Source organism: Hylobates moloch, unplaced genomic scaffold (genome assembly GCF_009828535.3).
Source record: "Hylobates moloch isolate HMO894 unplaced genomic scaffold, HMol_V3 SCAFFOLD_14, whole genome shotgun sequence".
Lineage (NCBI taxonomy): Eukaryota > Metazoa > Chordata > Mammalia > Primates > Hylobatidae > Hylobates > Hylobates moloch.
The window spans coordinates 43910888-43930265 of NW_026652289.1; the positions used below are offsets into that span (position 1 = coordinate 43910888).

General features: G+C 41.0%; 1 protein-coding gene across 8 annotated transcripts in view; it reads right to left on the reverse strand.

The window, feature by feature from the left end:
* The window catches only part of AKAP13 (A-kinase anchoring protein 13), a 347162-nt gene that overhangs the window by 20865 nt on the left and 306919 nt on the right, over nt 1–19378 (reverse strand). For 5 of the 8 annotated variants that reach the window (XM_032175851.2, XM_032175850.2, XM_058427184.1 and 2 more), the window contains 9 exons: nt 16089–16156; nt 13550–13616; nt 8416–8551; nt 6680–6792; nt 5924–6076; nt 4769–5019; nt 1662–1787; nt 1431–1548; nt 447–695 (listed from right to left, as the gene is read on the reverse strand). In XM_032175851.2, coding sequence (XP_032031742.1) covers nt 447–695; nt 1431–1548; nt 1662–1787; nt 4769–5019; nt 5924–6076; nt 6680–6792; nt 8416–8551; nt 13550–13616; nt 16089–16156 — 1281 coding nt within the window. The remainder of the gene's footprint in view (nt 1–446; nt 696–1430; nt 1549–1661; nt 1788–4768; nt 5020–5923; nt 6077–6679; nt 6793–8415; nt 8552–13549; nt 13617–16088; nt 16157–19378) is intronic. The other 3 variants (XM_032175859.2, XM_032175854.2, XM_032175852.2) reach the window with 2 other exon arrangements.

Here is a 19378-nt window from a genome sequence, read left to right on the forward strand (position 1 = left end):
TCCTCTAACATCTCTTGTGAACAAGTGATGTGTTTTGAACTCACAGATTCTGTGAAACTCACTGATTGTGTCTCCCTCTTTGTGAGTTTTGCCATAGACCCCAATTCCAACCTGGCTGTCCATCTCTTGTAGGGGAATACACCTTCCTTGACAGCTTGCATATGTGCACCAATCTTATGCTTTGCTTTGTGTTTTTAAAATCTTATTTTCCATTTTCCCTGACTGCATCACTTCTTTGTCATCTTACTCTATTTTGTATGATTTTGTAGGCCATCACAAACCATTTTTGATATAAGATTATGAAGAACTAAATGCCTGTTGCTCCTGGGTGGTGTTTGGAGATGGGCTGTCTGGGAAAAAAATCTGGTAGTGAATTTCCAACAAAAGCACTTGGATCTTGCCTGTTTTACCTGGGCACACACTTAGACAAAAGAGCCAAGCCTTACCTTTCAACCTTCCTGCTGCATTCTTCAGAAACACACTCCCATCACGTACAAGCTTCTTCCGTTTCAAATCTTCCTTGGCAAACATCTGACCACTCTTCATCCTCATGATTGACTTGCTATCTGTCTTCGTATAAATCTCATTGAGACGCACTTTCTTTTCATAACTTGCCACTTCGCTGTCTACAGCTCCAATCACATCCTTCACCAGGCTCAAGGACTGTGCTAGATCTTCCTGCTCCACTTCATTGTCTTGGAAGGAAAGAATAATTCTGTTTTTTTATGGCTCTTTTTGGACAAGGGCAGAAGCAGGGGAATCCTGACTTCTCACTCCATATCATCTTTTCCCTTTGTGACTATGCTATCAGAGGGAAGCCAACACGTCAGAGATCATCTGCCTATCCTTCTTGCTGTCATAAGTTTGATTCTAAAAAAAGTCAGAAGTTTTCAATGATATAAATAATATGCAATCATATGTTGTGCTTTAAAATAAAAGGAATTAAAGACTTCTAGGAGGGAGAGTAGTAGCAGGAAGAGCAACCAAGTTTTTTTTTTTTTTATTTATATCTTTGTTTTACTTAATCTTTAATGTACTGCCTTGTAATCTTTAATATAACTACCTAGGAACAGAATTAGCCAAGAGAGAGAAACCAGTAATTACTGATTAAGTGAAAAACAGCAGCAATTCTAGCAGTTCTGGGAATAACTGGTGGAAATTATCTCCCAGCCTAGTGATAAGAGAACAGTGTTCAGGTCACTGAACTCTGGATGGAATCAATGTGGTCCCTTTCCTTCTTGCTATCATCTACCCTAAGTCTGGTAACATAACAGTCCAAATTTTCATTCAAGAAAATTCAAGATAAAACACAAGGTCTCTTTTAGACATACTAGAGCATGAAATAGCACTTCCGTGGGGCCTCCAGTACTACTGGCCACAGAGGAAACAGTCCACTGACATACAAAGACTGAGTTAGAAAGAAGCCTTACCTTTGGTACACTGCAATATTCTTTGGAATAAAACTGGGTACTTGGTAATCCGCTGAGTTACAAGCAATATGCACTCTGGAATTCCAAGCCTTCTAACAAGTGAACTGCTCATCTTCTTCTGCAAGGGAGTAAACAGACTGTGAGGAATCACATGAAAAAGGCTCTAGTGAATGCCGACAGGGACACGTGGCTCTTAACAATGACGGGGATTTTCATGTTTTTTATCAATACCTTTACAAAGGCTTGAAAACGCTTATCCTTGGCATAAAGGTCTTTGAAGTAGTTTACAGACTGGTTATGTTGCCCACAAAACTTGCCATATGTCTTCTTTAAACGTTCTGCATTCTCACCTGAAAACTGCAGAGAAAAGAAAACAGAAGTTATGCCATGGGGCGCCAAACTCATAATACCATTTTGTGAAATGTTTCCAGTCTACTTATAAAAGTCAAGAGTGCTTCCTCATAAATTCTCCCAAAAGAATCAAATGGTGCAGCAGCTTTGGAAAGCAGTCTGGCAGTTACTCAAGAGGTTCAACTTTAAATGGGTAGACTATATGGCACGTGGATTAAATCTCAATAAAGCTGTTATGCAGATTTGAAAAACAACTAAAAATTAAAGAAACTTTATGTACTGTGCACACAGAAAATGCAAAATGTATTCTAACTTCTATTTGTCATAAACAGAGTAATAAAACAACGAGATTCACTAGGAGTTTTTCATGAGACAATCTTAAATATCTGACCTTGATCAGTTAGACAGACATCACAAACAGCCATCATTACCTAGGGATCTGTTTGTACTACTGACTTCGGGCCAGCAGTCCTAATAATTCTACGAGGCCCTTAAATCATTCCCAAATGTGTGCAATCTCAATGATTCATCTAAAGGTATGTTCACTTTGCAGTAAATCAATGAATTTCTGTATGCAGTTCCTAAAATACATGCTAATCATTGATTTCCATGTACTACAAACCTCCAGAGGCAACACAAATTGATCCTTACCAAAAAACTGGAAAGAAGGATCAGGGTAGATTTTCACTTCACCATTTACCAATGGAGGAGCTGAGACAGAGGAACGGTAAGTTATCTGCTCATATGACAAAGCAAATGCCCCAAAGGTTGATCCTAGCACTGGCACACAGAACGAGCAAACGGATACTATGAGTTAAACTGTGAATTCTAGCACCAAAGATCTTACTAGAGGTTGTACACAAGTACAAGGAAGTACAAATGGTAATACAAGTCAAAGTCTGATGAAGTACTAAGTTAGATAAACTAAAAGTTAGATGAAACCAGAGAGGAGGGGCAGAGAGGGAAATGAAAATGCCCAAGGGGATGTTTCAGGAGGAAAGGTCATCATTTGTGGGTCTTAATTTTGAGCTCTATCTGTTGCAGCTATCTGTATTCAAACATTTACCGCACTGCATTTGCATTTATTTCATAACATGCTTACTTTTACTCCTAGAATAGGAGTTCCCTGAGGCAGAGGCCTAAGCCATATCCCCCTTTGTAGTTCCACCTGGCATTTAATAGATGCTCAGTAAATATCTGAAAAATGAATGAGTGAATGTGCTAATAAATTAATGAAGTGAGGGGTATGAGCTCAAGACTACAAACGAAAGACAAAATTTACAATTCTCAGACAAATGTTCCAGCAATTAAGCCTCTGCTTACACATCAGCAGATATTTGCCCAAAATCTTTGGGGAATTTGCATCTTTGGGGAATCTGCATCTCTGGGGAAATATCTAGTTAGATGTACATGTTATACCCCCTACCTGTAAAGGTTTACTGGCAATGTGTTTTTCAAGAAGAATATTTTAAAAAGAAACATTAAAATCTGTTTATGACAATCACATCTACAAGTATCAAAGTAACTTTTAGCTGAATTTTCTGGAGTATGACTAAAACCATACTACACCTTGATGAAAGTATCAACAATACATATTTTATTGAGCATTTTACAGATAGTCACTTATTCAATTTTCTCTGCTTCAGCTGGTTTTTAGATATATGAGATCCTTCTGATTTGAGGCAGAGGGGAAAGTTGAAGATTTCCAACACACACACACACACACACACACACACACACACACTCTTATATTTTTTTGAGACAGGGTCTCGCTCTGTTGCCCAGGCTGGAGTGCAATGGCACAATCTCGGTTCACTGCAAGCTCCGCCTCCCAGGTGCATGCCATTCTCCTGCCTCAGCCTCCCGAGTAGCTGGGACTACAGGCACCGGCCACCATGCCCGGCTAATTTTTTGTATTTTTAGTAGAGATGGGGTTTCACCATGTTAGCCAGGATGGTCTCGATCTCCTGACCTTGTGATCTGCCCGCCTCGGCCTCCCAAAGTGCTGGGATTACAGGCGTGAGCCACCGCGCCCGGCCTATTTTTTAAAATTTTGAGTTGGGGTCTCATTCTCTTGCCCAGGTTGGAGTACAGTGGCACAATCATCACCATGGCTTGCTGCAACTTTGAACTCCTAGGCTCAAGTGATCCTCCCACCTCAGGCTCCTGAGTGGTTGGGACCACAAGTGTGCACTACCACACCTGGCTCATTTTTTCATTTTTTTTGTTGTTGTTGTTGTTGAGACAGTTCTTGCTATGTTGCCCAGGCTGGTCTTGAACACCTGGCTTCAAGCAATCCACCCGCCTCAGCCTCCCGAAGTGTTGGGATTACAGGTGTGAGCCACTGTGCCCAGCCCCAAATATTTAAATAATTTTCCTTTTTTTTCCTTTTTTTTTTGAGACAGAGTCTCACTCCGTCTTCCAAGCTGGAGTGCAGTAGCACGATCTCGGCTCACTGCAACTTCTGCCTCCCAGGTTCAAGGGATTCTTGTGCCTCAGCCTCCCATATGCCACCACGCCTGGCTAATTTTTTTATTTTTAGTAGAGACGGGGTTTCATCACGTTGGCCAGGCTGGTCTTGAACTCCTGACCTCAAGTGATCCGCCCTCCTCGTCTCCCAAAGTGCTGGGATTACAGGCATGAGCCACTGTGCCTGGCCATATTAGTTGATTTCTTAAACTATACTGTTTCTGATGATGGCATAGACTCCGAGGAAGGAAAACTAAGTTTTACTGAGCATCTATCATATGCGTTAGGTACTTTAATATATACCCTCCCTTTAACTTTCCAAAATAACATTAGGAGAGAAAGCCTACTGTCCGCATTTTACAGAAAAGGAAATCAAAGCTCCAGAGAAATTAAATAAGTTCCCTGAGCTTACACAGATAATAAATGGTAGAAAGAAAATGTGAATGCATGGCTATGGAACCCCATAACTTCCCTTTTTCCCAGTGTATATAAGAACCTGAGATCCTTCCCATTCTCACCTGATTTACAAGCACATCCCCTATCCTCTTGATGAGAAAGTTCTTTTCACTTTTATCTACCAGAGACTCCTTCTTCCGCTCCAGAATCCTCTGAAAGAATTGGCTATGGATACTGATCAGCTCATCCAAACAGGGGAACAGCTTTTCTACCATCTGCTGCTCAAAAAGCAGATCCGTCATCATCCCCCGGCTGTACACATCACTCATGATCTTGAGAGTGCGGACATGATGTAACTCTGTCTGCATCAATTCTAAAAGGAGGAAAAAGATCAAGTGTCAGGAACACTCTTTTATAAGGATCTCCCTCAAAGATCATCTGCTGCAGTCCCAAAGCTAGTTTAGAGCCCAATTTGAACCTTAAAATTGGGTCAATAGTTATCTTTCCCCTAAAAGTGTTCTCATTTTTTTTTTTTTAAGACAGGGTCTGGCTCTGTCACCCAGGCTGAAGTGCAGGCTGAAGTCACGGCTCACTGCAGCCTCGACCTCCTGGGCTCAAGCGATCTTTCTGCTTTAGCCTCTTGAGTAGCTGGGGCTGCAGGTACGCGCCATCACGCCTGGCTGATTTTTGTATTTTTTATAGAAATGGGGTTTCACTATGTTCCCAGGCTGGTCTTGAACTCTGGGCTCGAGTGATCCACCCGCCTCAGCTTCCCAGAGTGCTGGCATTACAGGTATGAGCCGCTGCGCCTGGTCAAGTGTTTTCATCTTATTCCTCTATTTTTTACGTGTCCTATTTTCTGATAATAGGTACACTGGATTCCATCAGTCTTAAATTATGATTTCCAAAGAGGTTTTCACTGAATTCAGCACCTGTCGTAACTGACTGTATATACCCAGTTCTCAGAAATGACTTGTGTTTAGTCTAGTTTTTAGTGTAGGTAAGGAACAAAACGGAGACACCTCCTTCTAGGACTGCTGTATAAATAAGCACTCATATATAAGTACAACGTTCAGTAGAACCGAAAAGAGAAGAGTGGGGCAAAAAGGAGATAGGATACAAACAGGACCATGTCTCTGTACCTTAAAGTTTTTAAAGGAAATCTTTTCAAGAAGCCACATACTAAAAAACTGATTTTCCATAGCCCAACAAATTACCGCTTAAAAATGCTGGACAATGCAAATCAAATATAATCAGAGCAAAATGAAGAATCTCACCATATATTACTTCTTGCCGTTTGACCACATCTTTCTTTTGTTGTTTTAGAAACTTGGTGTCTATTATCCGACTCCAAGACTCTGCTTCCAGCTGTTTGGAATCAATCTCAAAGTCTCCCAGTAGTTGTCCTTCATTCATGTCTGTACCTACTCCTCAATATATCAAAAAATCAATATCAGAATCAGTATGTGACCTGCAGAATAAGCCTATGTTGGACTTTCCTCAAGATGACAGTTGATTTCATAAGATGCATGAATACAGGGGATATTCACAGAGATCATATTCTAGTAGCAGAAAAAAATCAATATCCTGTTCAGGAGTGACAGACTCTACATTCGAGACTTTGGTTAAGAGTAATAAACATGACATAAATCAAACATGATTAAGACATGACTTCTATCTACACGAAGTTAAGAATTGGAAGGGACCTGGTACCTTTTCATATTTAAGACAGCAGGCTTACAATTGCTCTGTGAGCTAGAACTGTACATGTACAAAAGTCTAAGGGAAGGAAAAGATTTGTACTAAAGAGTATGCCCACATTGAAATAAATGACATCCTTCACTTGACAGCTGATGGATGAGTTTGATTACCCAGTCATTACAAAGCACTGGACACTTTACTGACAATTTAGAGAATCTTCACAGGATACAGAAGAGGCAGGCACTATCACTCCATTAAGACTTATATTCTAGGTAATGACACACACACAATCCCTACAGAGGCATAAAATACAGGCCATAACTTCCTCTTACCCTCATCAGTAAGTGATTCTGTTGATTCATTGACCTTGCTGATTTTATTTAGTGAGTCTGTTGAATGAGACAGGAATTTCCAGGTGTTTGACATGTTCTCATCATTGCCAACTCTGGGGACAAAAGAAAAATACATACTGTCAAATACATTCTGATAACCTATGGCTTGCATTCTTCAATGAGTACCAGAAGACTCCAGAATGACAACTGGCTGGAAGTACTACAGTGACTGAAGACAAATTGCTTATGTTGGGGCCACAGCAACATGCACATTGCCTGGTAACAAAGTCGGGAGCATTTAGTATCACTGTAGATAGATTCAAATTGTGAGGACTTTTTGAGCCTTTTTAAAAAAAAGTGATAAGAAGCAAGGGGAACTTTCTTCCATCAAACCATGTACACATTATATAAGAAACTTTCTGTTTAAAACTTATTGCCTAACCAGTACACTGTTTTTTCTGTTCTCTAAATAACTACAGATCTAGCACTTACAATCAACTATGTTCTCTTTGGACTTTCTCAATTCCAACTCACCAGCTAGCACAGCAGGCACCCAATTGACATGTGAGTAGACACAAAAGCAAGAACACTTTAAAGACCAACTTTTGAAAGTTACAATGCATACAAACTTTAGTAACATTACAACTTTTGAAAAGCACACTTTTGGAAATAATGAGAATACAAAGACGAAACAAAACAAAACAAAACAAAACAAAACAAAAATACCTGAAACTTTTTAGAGGAGGAGAAAACATTAGCCAGCACAGAGGTTAGGAATTACAAACAAAAGGATACTTTTGCATCCTTTAGTTAGGAATTTTGCTCCAAGATAGGTTAAAGAGATACTCTGAGTCCTACACGTTTGAAATGGCTTATTCACCTGATGGGAAAGCAGGCATCTTACCCAAAATAGTCAGCAACATCATTATCAGCCCCCTGCTAACCACTTGACAGCCAAGGCCTGGCCAGGAGACCAGAAAAGAAACTCAGTGCAAATGAGTGAGTGAGAACCTAATAGTAACAACTGGCTCAGCACTCACCTCCATGAAACTGACTTAAGTGTTAAAAGGCAAAGATGTAAAACAGAGGTAAGAAGAAACAAAACCACCAGGTTTATCTGAGCAATAGAAGAGCATGACACCCGGAAGTGGTTGCAACCCAAAATTCTGAATTAAATCACCCTTTTTCCTATTCCTACTTATTTTGATCTAAAAAAATCATCTTTTTAGAACTCAGATTCTTCAAAAGTAGGGCTGATGATATACAAAAGCCTACAGTAACCAGCCAGCTAAGGGTATTTAAAGGAGATCTTGCGACAGAATGACCATCATGACATGCATCAGAAACATAATCCCCATCCTGGCTAACACGGTGAAACCCCGTCTCCACTAAAAATACAAAAAATTAGCCGGGCGTGGTGGCAGGCGCCTGTAGTCTCAGCTACTCGAGAGGCTGAGGCAGAAGAATGGCGTGAACCCAGGAGGCGGAGCTTGCAGTGAGCCTAGATAGCGCCACTGCAGTCCGGCCTGGGTGAAAGAGCAAGACTCTGTCTCAAAAAAAAAAAAAAAAAAAAAAAAAAGAAACCTAATCCCCATCGTCCTCGCCTGCACCAACCCATGACTTTATAGATTTATTTCTTAAAAAAAAAAAAAAGCTTTTTGTCAAATGATGTGATTATTATGCGTTTGTCACCTAGATGCCAACTGTGCTATCTTTAAATATCGCCCATCACTTACCCAGCAATGTTCTGTATGGAGACACTTTTGGAGAGTGAGACACTCTGCTGGGATCGTCTATTGGCAAATATCGGGGTGGCAGTGGTTTCATCCACCAGGAGGACTGCGGACCGAGGACGCTCCTTGGGCTGTGAGGCTGCAAAAGGAGGACACTAACTGAAGCATCACCCATCCAGTCCCACCTAGTACTGACCCATCTGACAAATAACAAACAGAAGTAAGGCGCTTTACGGTGGATTTGCCCTGGAACTGTAAGTTAGTGTAAAAACTCCATGGAGGATAGTTTGGTGATAACTATTGAAATTGTAAATGCCTATATTCTTCGATCCAGCAATTTCACTTTTAGGCTATGTTTATTTTACAAGATACACCTGCATATTCATGAAATGATGTTGTATCCAAAGTTACTCAATACGACACCATTGGTAAAAGCAAGACTGAAAACGACGTATCACAAGAAGACTGGTAAGTTATAGTACACCACATAGCAGAATACAATGCCACTTACAAAAATGAGGACACTTTCCAAGTACTGACACAGATAGATCTATCTCCAAGATCTATTAAGGGGAGGAAAATCAAAGTGCAGAACAAAGTATATAACAGGCTATCTTTCATGATTAAAAGAAGGAAAAATAATCCAAGTTGTATTTACTTTAACAAGCAAACTCCAGGAAAATAAATAAAAAAAACTAAGAAGAGTGGTTACCTCTGGGGTGGGATAGGCAATGGGGATAAAGAATCCTGTGGGAGTATTATGTATTTTAATATTTAAGCTGTAAATAAGATTGAAAGAATTTCTTTTTTTTTTTTTTTGAGACTGAGTCTCATTCTGTCGCCCAGGCTGGAGTGCGGTGGCGCGATCTTGGCTCACTGCAAGCTCCGCCTCCTGGGTTCATGCCATTCTCCTGCCTCAGTCTCCCGAGTAGCTGGGATTACAGGAACCCACCACCATGCCCGGCTGATTTTTTGTATTTTTAGTAGAGACGGGGTTTCACTATGTTGGCCACACTGGTCTCAAACTCCTGACCTTGTGATCCTCCTGCCTCGGCCTCCCAAAGTGCTGGGATTACAGGCGTGAGCCACTGCGCCTGGCCCCAAGATTAAAAGAATTTTAAGGGTAAAAGGAACCTTAGAGATAACTGGGAGCAGAGTTCTTTTGGACAGTTCACCATGAAAACATCTGGAGTGCCTGTTAGATATGGAATTCTCAGCCCCCCTTGTCTTCTAGGGGTGGAACCCAAGAGTCTACGTATCTTACAGGCTCAAATGATTCTTCCGCTCACTGCTAGAGAGCACAGATTTTGATGATTTCCTTTAATTTACAGATGAGGAAAATTTAACACTTGTTTAACATCTGTAACTACAGATGATCCTTGAACAACATGGGTTTGAACTACATAGATCCCCTTATATGTGGAATTTCTTCTGCCTCTGCCACCCCTGAGACAGCAAGACCAACCCCTCTTTTCCTCCTCTTCCTCCTTCTTGGTCTACTCAATGTGAAAACGACAAGGATGAAGACCTTTATGATGATCTACTTCCACTTAACAAATAGTAAATATACTTTCTTTTCCTTATGATTTTTAAAATAACATTTTTTCCTTTGGCTTAATTTATTGTAAGAATACAGTATATAATACACATAACAAACAAAATGCATTAATTGACTGTTTATGTTATTGGTAAAGCTTCTGGTCAACAGTAGGCTATTAGTAGGTAAGTTCTGGGGGAGTCAAAAAGTTTTATGTGGATTTTTGACTGCATGGGGGCGGGGCTGGCACGCCTATCGTCCGAGTTATTCAAGGGTCAATTCTAATTTGTTCTCATAATGCATATTTCTCATTAACATGACTGAAGAGGAAACTGGAGATCTAACTTGCTAAAGTGGTCATGCCGGCACTTGGGAATATTTTTCCTTGGTAACTGACTTGCTGTCCCATTCACAGGTTGCATTATCTGTCCATCCCCAGGACTGTCAAGAGGTGAAGGAAATAAGACTGGCGTGGCAGTTATGACTTCACAGTATTTCAGGATGTCTTTGATTCAATAAGCATTAACATAATCATTAATTTCCAATTCAAATTCTATTTACAAGATGACGACACAATAAAATAGCAGAAACCTGACATACTACAACCTGACCAGACTCTAGCTGCAGGAAGTACACAAGGAGTATGGGATGTGGCCCTACCCCTCTGCCCCCACCCCCACCCCCACCCAAGAGAAAAAGAGCAAGTGGGTAGAAAAGAGAATGAGCTTAAGAGTTAAAGGGCCTGCAGCATAACCTGAATGTTTCTGAAGGGAGGTCAGTGAGCAGATAAAATCTGATGGAGGAAGAAAACACTAGTTCTTGAAGAATGGCAAGGATGTGGATGGGTCAGAAGAAAAAGAGAGGACAATTCTGATGAGAAGAACCGTGGAAATGAAGGCAGAAGTAATTATGTAGTATTAATGTAAAAGGGAGACACAGAGTAGAAGAGGAAGCAGGTAGAAGGAATCGGTGAAAAGGCTGGAAAAGCAGAATGATGTTAGGCAGAGCTCATAATAACTTGTATCTAAAAGCCAGCATACGGGGAAGAAAATAACAGCTTTCCTTGTTTGTAACCAATCCATATTCTACCCAAGTAAGTGACTCAATATTGCTGTTTCCTTATTTGTGATGATTATAGCAGTGAAAGCTAACACTTAAGGAATGTTTACTACAATGTACTTGCTAGGTATGATCTGATTTAAACCCGACTACCACCCTATGATACTATTATCATCCTCTTTTACAGAGGAAGAAAATGAGGCACAGAGAGGTTTGGTAATGTCCAGTTACACAGCTATTAAGCAGTGGTGTCAGACTTGAATCCATACAATTAAAATTCACAATCTGTACTCTAGACCACTGTGTTGCCTCAGTGGAGTACAACAGGAATAAGAATATTTGTGGGAGGGCCAGGTACAGTGGCTCATGCCTATAATCCCAGCACTTTGGGAGGCCAAGGCAGACGGATCCCTTGAGGTCGAAAATTCGAGACAAGCCTAGCCAACATGGTGAAACCCCATCTCCAGTAAAAATACAAAAATTAGCTGGGTGTGGTGGCTTGCACCTGTAATCCCAGCTACTTTGGAGGCTGAGGCAGGAGAACTACTTGAACCCAGAAGGCAGACGTTGCAGTGAGCAGAGATCATGCCACTGTACTCCAGCCTGGGAGACAGAGCAAGACTCTGTCTCAAGAAAAAGAAAAAAAAAAAAAAAAAAAGAATACTTGCGGGGGTCAAAGGTAATACTCATGAACCTTGCACATAATAGGCATTTGTTTTTAAGAAAGACATGAAAATAAGAAAGAAAACAGACTTCTGAAACAACAGATAATGTCACAAGAAAAAAAGCATTTTAGGAAGCTAGACATAAAAAGTATGTGGAATGGGTGAGATCACAGACTGAAGTGGGTGTCAACCTGGAGAAGCTCCTCTTCTAGTCATCTACATGTGAAGATGGTTAATAACCAGATTAAATATGTCTAAAGGGAATCACACTCTTCTGGGAGTGTGGACTAGTACAACCATTCAGGAGCTATCTGGAGGTGCTCAGAGAAATTAGGCATAAAGCAGTGGTTTTCAAGCTTCAGTGGGCATCAGAATCACCTGGAGGATCTATTAAAAACACAGGCCAGGCTGGGTGCAGTGGCTCATGCCTGTTATCTCAGCACTTTGGGAGGCCAAGGCATGAGGATTGCTTGAGGCCAGGAGTTTGAGATGAGCCTGGGCAATGTAGTGAGACCCCGTCTCTACAAAAAAATTAAAAAATCGGCCAGGCATGGCAGTGCACACCTGGAGTGCCAGCAACACAGGAGTCTGAGGTGAGAGGACTTCTTGAGCCCAGGAGTTTGAGGTTAGAGTGAGCTATGATCACACCACTGCACTCCAGCCTGGGTGACAAAGCAAGACCCTGTCTCTATTAAACACACTCCCACGCACCACAAAAAAACACAGAATGCTGGCCCCATCCCACAGTTTGTGATTCACAGATCAGGGTGGGGCCCAAGAATCTCTACTTCTAAACAACTACATTTTCCAGAACATTGTCTGGCGAAAGTCTCACAGAGGCTCCATGGAGCCAGCTAAGAAGACATTAATCATTGCATTATTTATGGTAGTAGCTGGAAGCAATGTAAATATTGTCTCTAGGGGAACTTAAAATGTGAAATATGCTTATGAAAGAACACCATGCCATAGTCTGAAACAATAGCGTACAATAACATGCATATCTCAAAACAATATTGAGTGAAAAAAATAAGCAGAATATATAAGCATAAGTCATATTATCTAATTTAAATTCACATAAAGTAATAATTTTTTTTCAAAGTATACATATGTCTAAAAATATGGCAGATTAGAAGGACATACATTAAATATACTACAGTGGGAATGAGACAGGGAATGGGGAGTGAAAAGGGGAAAGTATCAGTAAAACCAAAGTGGAGTCTTGTACGCACTGTTGAAAACAGTTTGATGTGAATGGAAGGGTGTGATTTACTCAATTCTGAGTAACACTTGAGATCCTTAGAAATAATAAAAAAAAGAACTATTTTCTATAACTTCTCAGTTTAGAAAGAAGTTTAGGCCGGGCATGGTGGTGCATGCCTGTAATCCCAGCTACTGGGGAGGTTGAGGCAGGAGAATCGCTTGAACCAGGGAGGTGGAGGTTGCAATGAGCCGAGATTGTGCTATTGAACTCCAGCCTGGGCAACAGAGCAAGACTCCGTCTCAAAAAAAAAAAAAGTTTAACAAGCCAGATCTCATTTGATTTGTATGATTGTAAGGCACTAAAAACAAGTCTTTTAATTCTCAACTATTATTAAAGAGGAAATAGAGATGTGCAGGGGTCAACTGCTTAAACACACAGGGCAAATGTGCTGCCTTTAAGCTAATACACAGACTGTTTTAGAAACCTTCCAAGAGGGTTTGATGGTATAATGTTAAGGTATGGGTCAAGGAATCTGCAGGATAAAACAGCAGCCTTCTCTCACCACAGAATAGGTATTTGTATCTTGACTATGAATAATAACTGAATATTACAACATTTTTACATTCAGAACCAGAAAGTCAGAAAGGGAATTGAGAGGTGGGCTGAGCTACTTACGCTTGTTTCTCATAATGACCGTGGGCAGTGATGATGTGTCATGTGCCTGAAGGCTCCCTTTGGGCTGCTAAAGAGAAAGAAAGTAAATCCATTGACAATTCACCTCTGTCAAGCCCTGAGAAGCCGAGTAGGAAGGGAGCAAGCAGTTCAGCTTCCTTTCCCACTCTGACTTTCGCAATGCCCTAAGCACCCTGTGTCCCAGCCACGGTTGCCCCCAATTGCCATCCGCTAACCCTGCCACGTACTCCAATGCCATAGATGCTGTCTATCCTGCCTGGAATGCTTTTCTCACCTTCAGAGGCATGGCATTCTTCCCCTGCAAGATGATTTCAGTGTTGCCTCCTTGGTAAAGCCATCTATAGCTTCTCTCCTCTCCTCACTCAAGGCAGTGACTGGCACCCCTTTCTCATTTATAGTAACTGTCTGCCTGTCCATCTTCCCCAATAGATTGCTGGTGCCTTAAGGGCAGTGTCTTTTGACTTTTGCATTTCATTTCCAGTAACTAGCATTTATAAGGTGCTAAATTATTGGGTAAAATACTAATTTTAGTTAAGAATTTTGTTGTAGCCATGTAGCAAAAATACTTTGAGAAATTACAGATTAAAGCAATTAATCTGAGATAAATCATTAGAAGAAATAGGTTACTTCCTATTTAAAATGAAATTCCAGGCAGGGTGCGGTTGACTCACACCTGTAATCCCAGCACTTTGGGAAGCCGAGAAGGGTGGATCACCTGAGGTCAGGAGTTCGAGACCAGCCCAACCAACATGGCGAAACCCTGTCTCAACTAAAAATATAAAAATTAGCTGGGCATGGTGACAGGCGCCTGTAATCTCAGCTACTTGGGAGGCTAAGGCAAGAGAATTGCTTGAACCCGGGAGGCGGAGGTTGCAGTGAGCCAAGAATGAGCCATTGCACTCCAGCCTGGGTGACAGAGTGAGACTCTGTCTCTAAAATAAAATAAAATTCCCCTTTTAGGTTATATTCTCTTAAATGGGAGATGCTGTATCTCTATCATGATCATTCTGTTTAAACTAGTACATTCACAACAACTGAGTCTTACCAGAGATCACAAACTCAAATGACTATAGTGTCGGCAGGTAACAAATGACAGAAGCAAGCTGGGGTGGGGTGGGGTGTGGGAAGGCAGTAGTGGCCTGGAACTGGCATATCCTGTCTAAAGGAGGCAGCATCACTCAGCTCCAGCCATCCCTCCCTCCCTGTGAGGTGCTCAGGCTCCACTGACGGAGCGGACTCCTGCCCTCAGCCTGCTTAATGAGTTTGGAGCTTATATTCTAGTGGGGGGAAGATACAGACCATAAGAAATCTATATAATAATAAATAAAGATGGGTAAATACAGACTCTAAGAAGGTGATAAGTACTATGGAAAAAAGGAAAAACTGGGAGTGCTGGGTACAGGGAAATATCAGGGAGCCGAGGGTTATAAAACTTCCAATTTTTTCAGGAGAACTTAAGAATCCAAACTGATATAAAACATGATTTTGAAAGAGCTGTACTAACTCACATTTTAAAAATACTACATGAGCCAAACAAAATACATGTCCGAGGGCTAAAGAAGATCTGGGCTATCCTATTTTTTGCCATTTTGACGTTGGTTTTAGTGCTTCTCAAAGTGAGGTCCTCGGACTATCAGCATCATCTGAGAACTTACTAGAAATGCAAATTCCTGGACTCTCCCTCAGAATGTGAAACTCTGGGAGTGGGGCTCAGTAAGTTGTCTTTCAATAAGCCCTCGAGTTGATTCTGATGCACATTCCAGATTGAGGTCATGGCACTAGATAACTGTGTTTGGTGACTGATGAAGCACACAGCTCATTAATCATCTGTGTTGACATAGTTGGAAAGCACTCCTTTGACAAGGAATGAAGAGACACTTACAGGTGACTAGGACATTGAAAACCTCACAGGCTACCTAAAAGGTATGGCCCCAACCCACACTATTTTTTTAAGGGCCACTGGAAAAGCATGATTACATAGCATACATGCTCAGGGCAGATACCACCATAAAACAGGCACTTTCTATTCTTACGTCATGTGATCAGAGCCACCTGTATTACGTACCTGAGGAGAAAAGTGCTACCAGACAGGCTGGGGCTAACTGTAACACCCTCCCCACCCCCACCAGCAGGTCAATGCCCCTGACCTCCACCTGCTGCCCTGATGGTCCTGAAGGAGGAAGACAGGTGTATGAACAGCAGGGTAGGCCTGCAGACATAGTTAAGAAGAAAACCACTTTAAGAGCAACACGGAAATATTAAAATCACCAAGAAATGTATATTGAACGTGAAGAAGTTCTGAAAGCATTTTCTTTTCTGAAAGTCTAATTCCCCAGTGTTACTTAAGAAGAGGACTGATTGCTTAAGAGAAAAAATACTTTTGTTATAACTTATTCTCAAAGTTGGTACCAAATGATTAAAATAAACAAAATCCACCACAACCTCAACTCTCCCAACTCCCAAGGATTTTGCTGGTTTAAACCCTTTAATTTTAAGCCTTCTTTTAGCCAGAAAGTCTTACCTTCATTTTGACCTTTGCACAGGAGGCTAGACTTTCTCGGCAGCCTTTGTGGACAAAAGCACTGCAATCTGAAAAGAAAGCAAACCCAAGGTCACATGGACAAAGCAAACAGATCCCAGATTCTGAGTTTCCACTGCTGCCATAAGTGGCCTCTGAATTTCAAAGTGAAGTCACTCACATGTGAGAATGTGACTAACTGAAATTACAGATTGCAGTCCTCTTCTAGGAAGCAGGTCTGTGATGTTATTTGGAGGAGGAAAAACACGAGCAGATGTGATTTCTTTTTTTTTTTTTTTTTTTTTTTCCGGTGTTCGTGTCTTTATTTGGAGACTGGGAGACAGATTACAGCTTAATGAGAGGAACAATGACTCCAGTGATCTGATTGGAAGGGTGAGTTTCCTGCTGGCCCTTAGGGAGTGACAGATGTGATTTCTAATTAACAAAAACTAGTTAAGTCTGCAACTTTTCAGACAGGAAGCTGAGAGGCTACCAAAACTAAAAGTGAAAGTGTCTGCCATCGATGTGTAAGTCTAAATTACAAATAAATACATTAGTAAAGCCCCTAACAGGGGTTGCAAAATTTGCATGACTGTAATAAAGCACAGAATATAAAATCTGAAAAGCTTAACTATGCTGGACTTTTTGCAACCCATTCTCTGACACAGGAACCACACACGAAAGGTCACTGAAAGCCCCACATCCACCTCTGGGAACTGTGACTTAAGAGAAAATGGAGACTTCTTGAAAGATAAAGCAGAGACCACAATTTGGCAAGGACAGCATTTTATCTCAATTCCTTTACTTTTCACTCCCTTGGCCTACAAGGGCCACTGACGTAAAAACCCAGGCCTCTGTGTCTCAGAAGGCTTACCATCAGCTCTCAGCGCTGCTATAAAGTCACATAACAGAACTGTTCCAGGAAGCCAGAGGTAAAGCAGAAACAAATGAAAGATCTGTCTGTGGGGACACTCGAGGAGACACTCTCATGGGAAGGGCTCACTCAGGAAATCAACCACAGATACCATTCACTAGGCAATGCCTCACAGACTGATTCAGGAAGCATCACAAGTCCTGTCTACATCAACTTACCAGTTAAGGGCCAACATCTCTTTTAGCCCAGACATACGGATTTGTCAGGGACTGGAGTGATGATGGGGAGGGGAGGAAACCAGAAAGGCGACTACCAGAATCCCAGACCTCAAAGGCCTTTTCCATTCCTTTTGTAACACTTCCTTTAACACCCACTTGGTTCACAGGTCTCCTCCTTAATACCACCGGCACAGTGTATGGAGACTCTCTTAGGTTTTTCTCTATCCCCTCTCTGGGGCAGGGACCATTCACCCACTGCTGAATCTTCAATTAAGCCTCTCTAGCATAGTGCCTGGCTCATGCATCCTACTCAAATGCTCCTCTGTAGGCCCTACTATGCCTATTTAAACTAAAATTAGATGAATGCCCTGACACAGCCTTGATTATAGTATGTCAAACATCAATTTAGTAACACAAAAGGACAAACAGCTGTCAAACTAAATTTGACGTAGGTCCTGGCTCTGCTTATTAGTATGACCCTAGTACAAGTCCCTTCTCAACAGGCCCCCGTTTCCTCATCTATAAAATTAAAAAGGAGGAATCACATTTTCCCCCAGGTTCCCTCTGCTGTGATCCTATCAGATGGTAAGTGAGTTTCAGGCTGCTGGACCCACAGCAAGAAGCATAACAAAGTGGTCGAGGCAAACGGCTTTATTTATTTTCTAGTAAGCCAAAATGTGTTTCTGCCCATCCTCACGAGCACTATTCTTACTCAGGGTGTATGGTGCGCCCCCCCTCCTCTGCCACACAGATGCCTGGGACTTGCAGCTGGCATGCTCCTTTCTGGTTTCTTCCCCTCCCATTAGTTGATCCATCATCTCCTTCCCATGCACAGACTTGAAAGCCCACCCCACCCAAACCCTTTCTCTTCACAAATCCCCACTCAGCTAAAGTCTTTCAAATACATCATCTTTAAGTCCATTTCTCTTTCCATTCTACAGAAAAAGTATAAAAAGACTATGAGCAGGCAAAGTCAATGATTAGTAGATCTGTGTTTTTCAGCATGCTGAATCCTCAATATATAATGCTGAAGAGAATAAAGCAAATTACAAAATGAGAGGTACTGTATGGTAGTATTTATGTAGGCTAAAAACAAAAACACATTATATGTTGTTTTATGTATGAGAATAAATTATAAAACACAGACTACAAATGCACTGAATTCATGACAGTGCTTATCCTTGGGGAGGAAGGAAGATGCATGGGGCAGGGAAACAAAGGGGAATCTGAACTTAACCATAATGGTTTCTTAAAAAGTGAAACAATCTGAAGCCATCTGACGGAATGTTACTATGTGTTCATTTTGAATCATGGACACATACCTGTTAAATTACCTATGTATAATACTTTGTATTAACATTTTTCAAAATTTAAAAAAAAATTTAATTTTTAAAAAATCATCACACTCTAATGTCGTTCAAAGTTCCTTGGATTTGCTTATAAACATTTCCATATCCTTTTACATAATCCATTTATCGCATCTTGTGATAACTTAAAAATAAGATTTTATTGTCTTATAATCCAGTTACAAAAGTATATTTTTTTCTTTTGTTTTATTGAAAATCTATAATATTTTAGGCAGCTAAGGGCAACACAGGAGGTGGTAGATTTGCTGGAGAACCAGCTAATTCTGATCTGCAAAAGTGACCAAGAACACTATGGGCAGAATTTGTTTCCAAGTTCTGTTCTTTCTGTTCCTTTCTTTCCCAACCAGTTCCAACACCCTACAGAGATTTAAGCAATGATGATTTTTAAGGGAGTGGCACTATCACTTTTTAAAAGGTTTCAGCAATATTCAAACTCTCAGGCCAGTGTTTGAGTGTCTGAGATGAACATAAAAGCAGAAAAAAATCATTTAAAATGTGCTTCTAGTAAAGAACTTTTCACATAAATTCACTTGTAATTAATTGAAACATGTCCCCAAACCCACAACCCAGCTGGAAGTTTAACACGCTCTATATTATGGTCATGAGTCTTGTCTTAGTGATAGTTTGCATGGACATCTCCTTAACATGCTGAAGTACCTACGTGAAAAACACTCAACTTGTTTCCAAGTTGTCCTGGACTCAATTCACAGTGACAGTTTTAGTGCTGTGTGTGGGTGATTTAGAAACTTCAGCCCCACTGACATCAGCCAAAGTCATGAGATTACAATCTTACTCTCTGGGAAAACAGAAAATTACCAAGAACACAAGAATTGA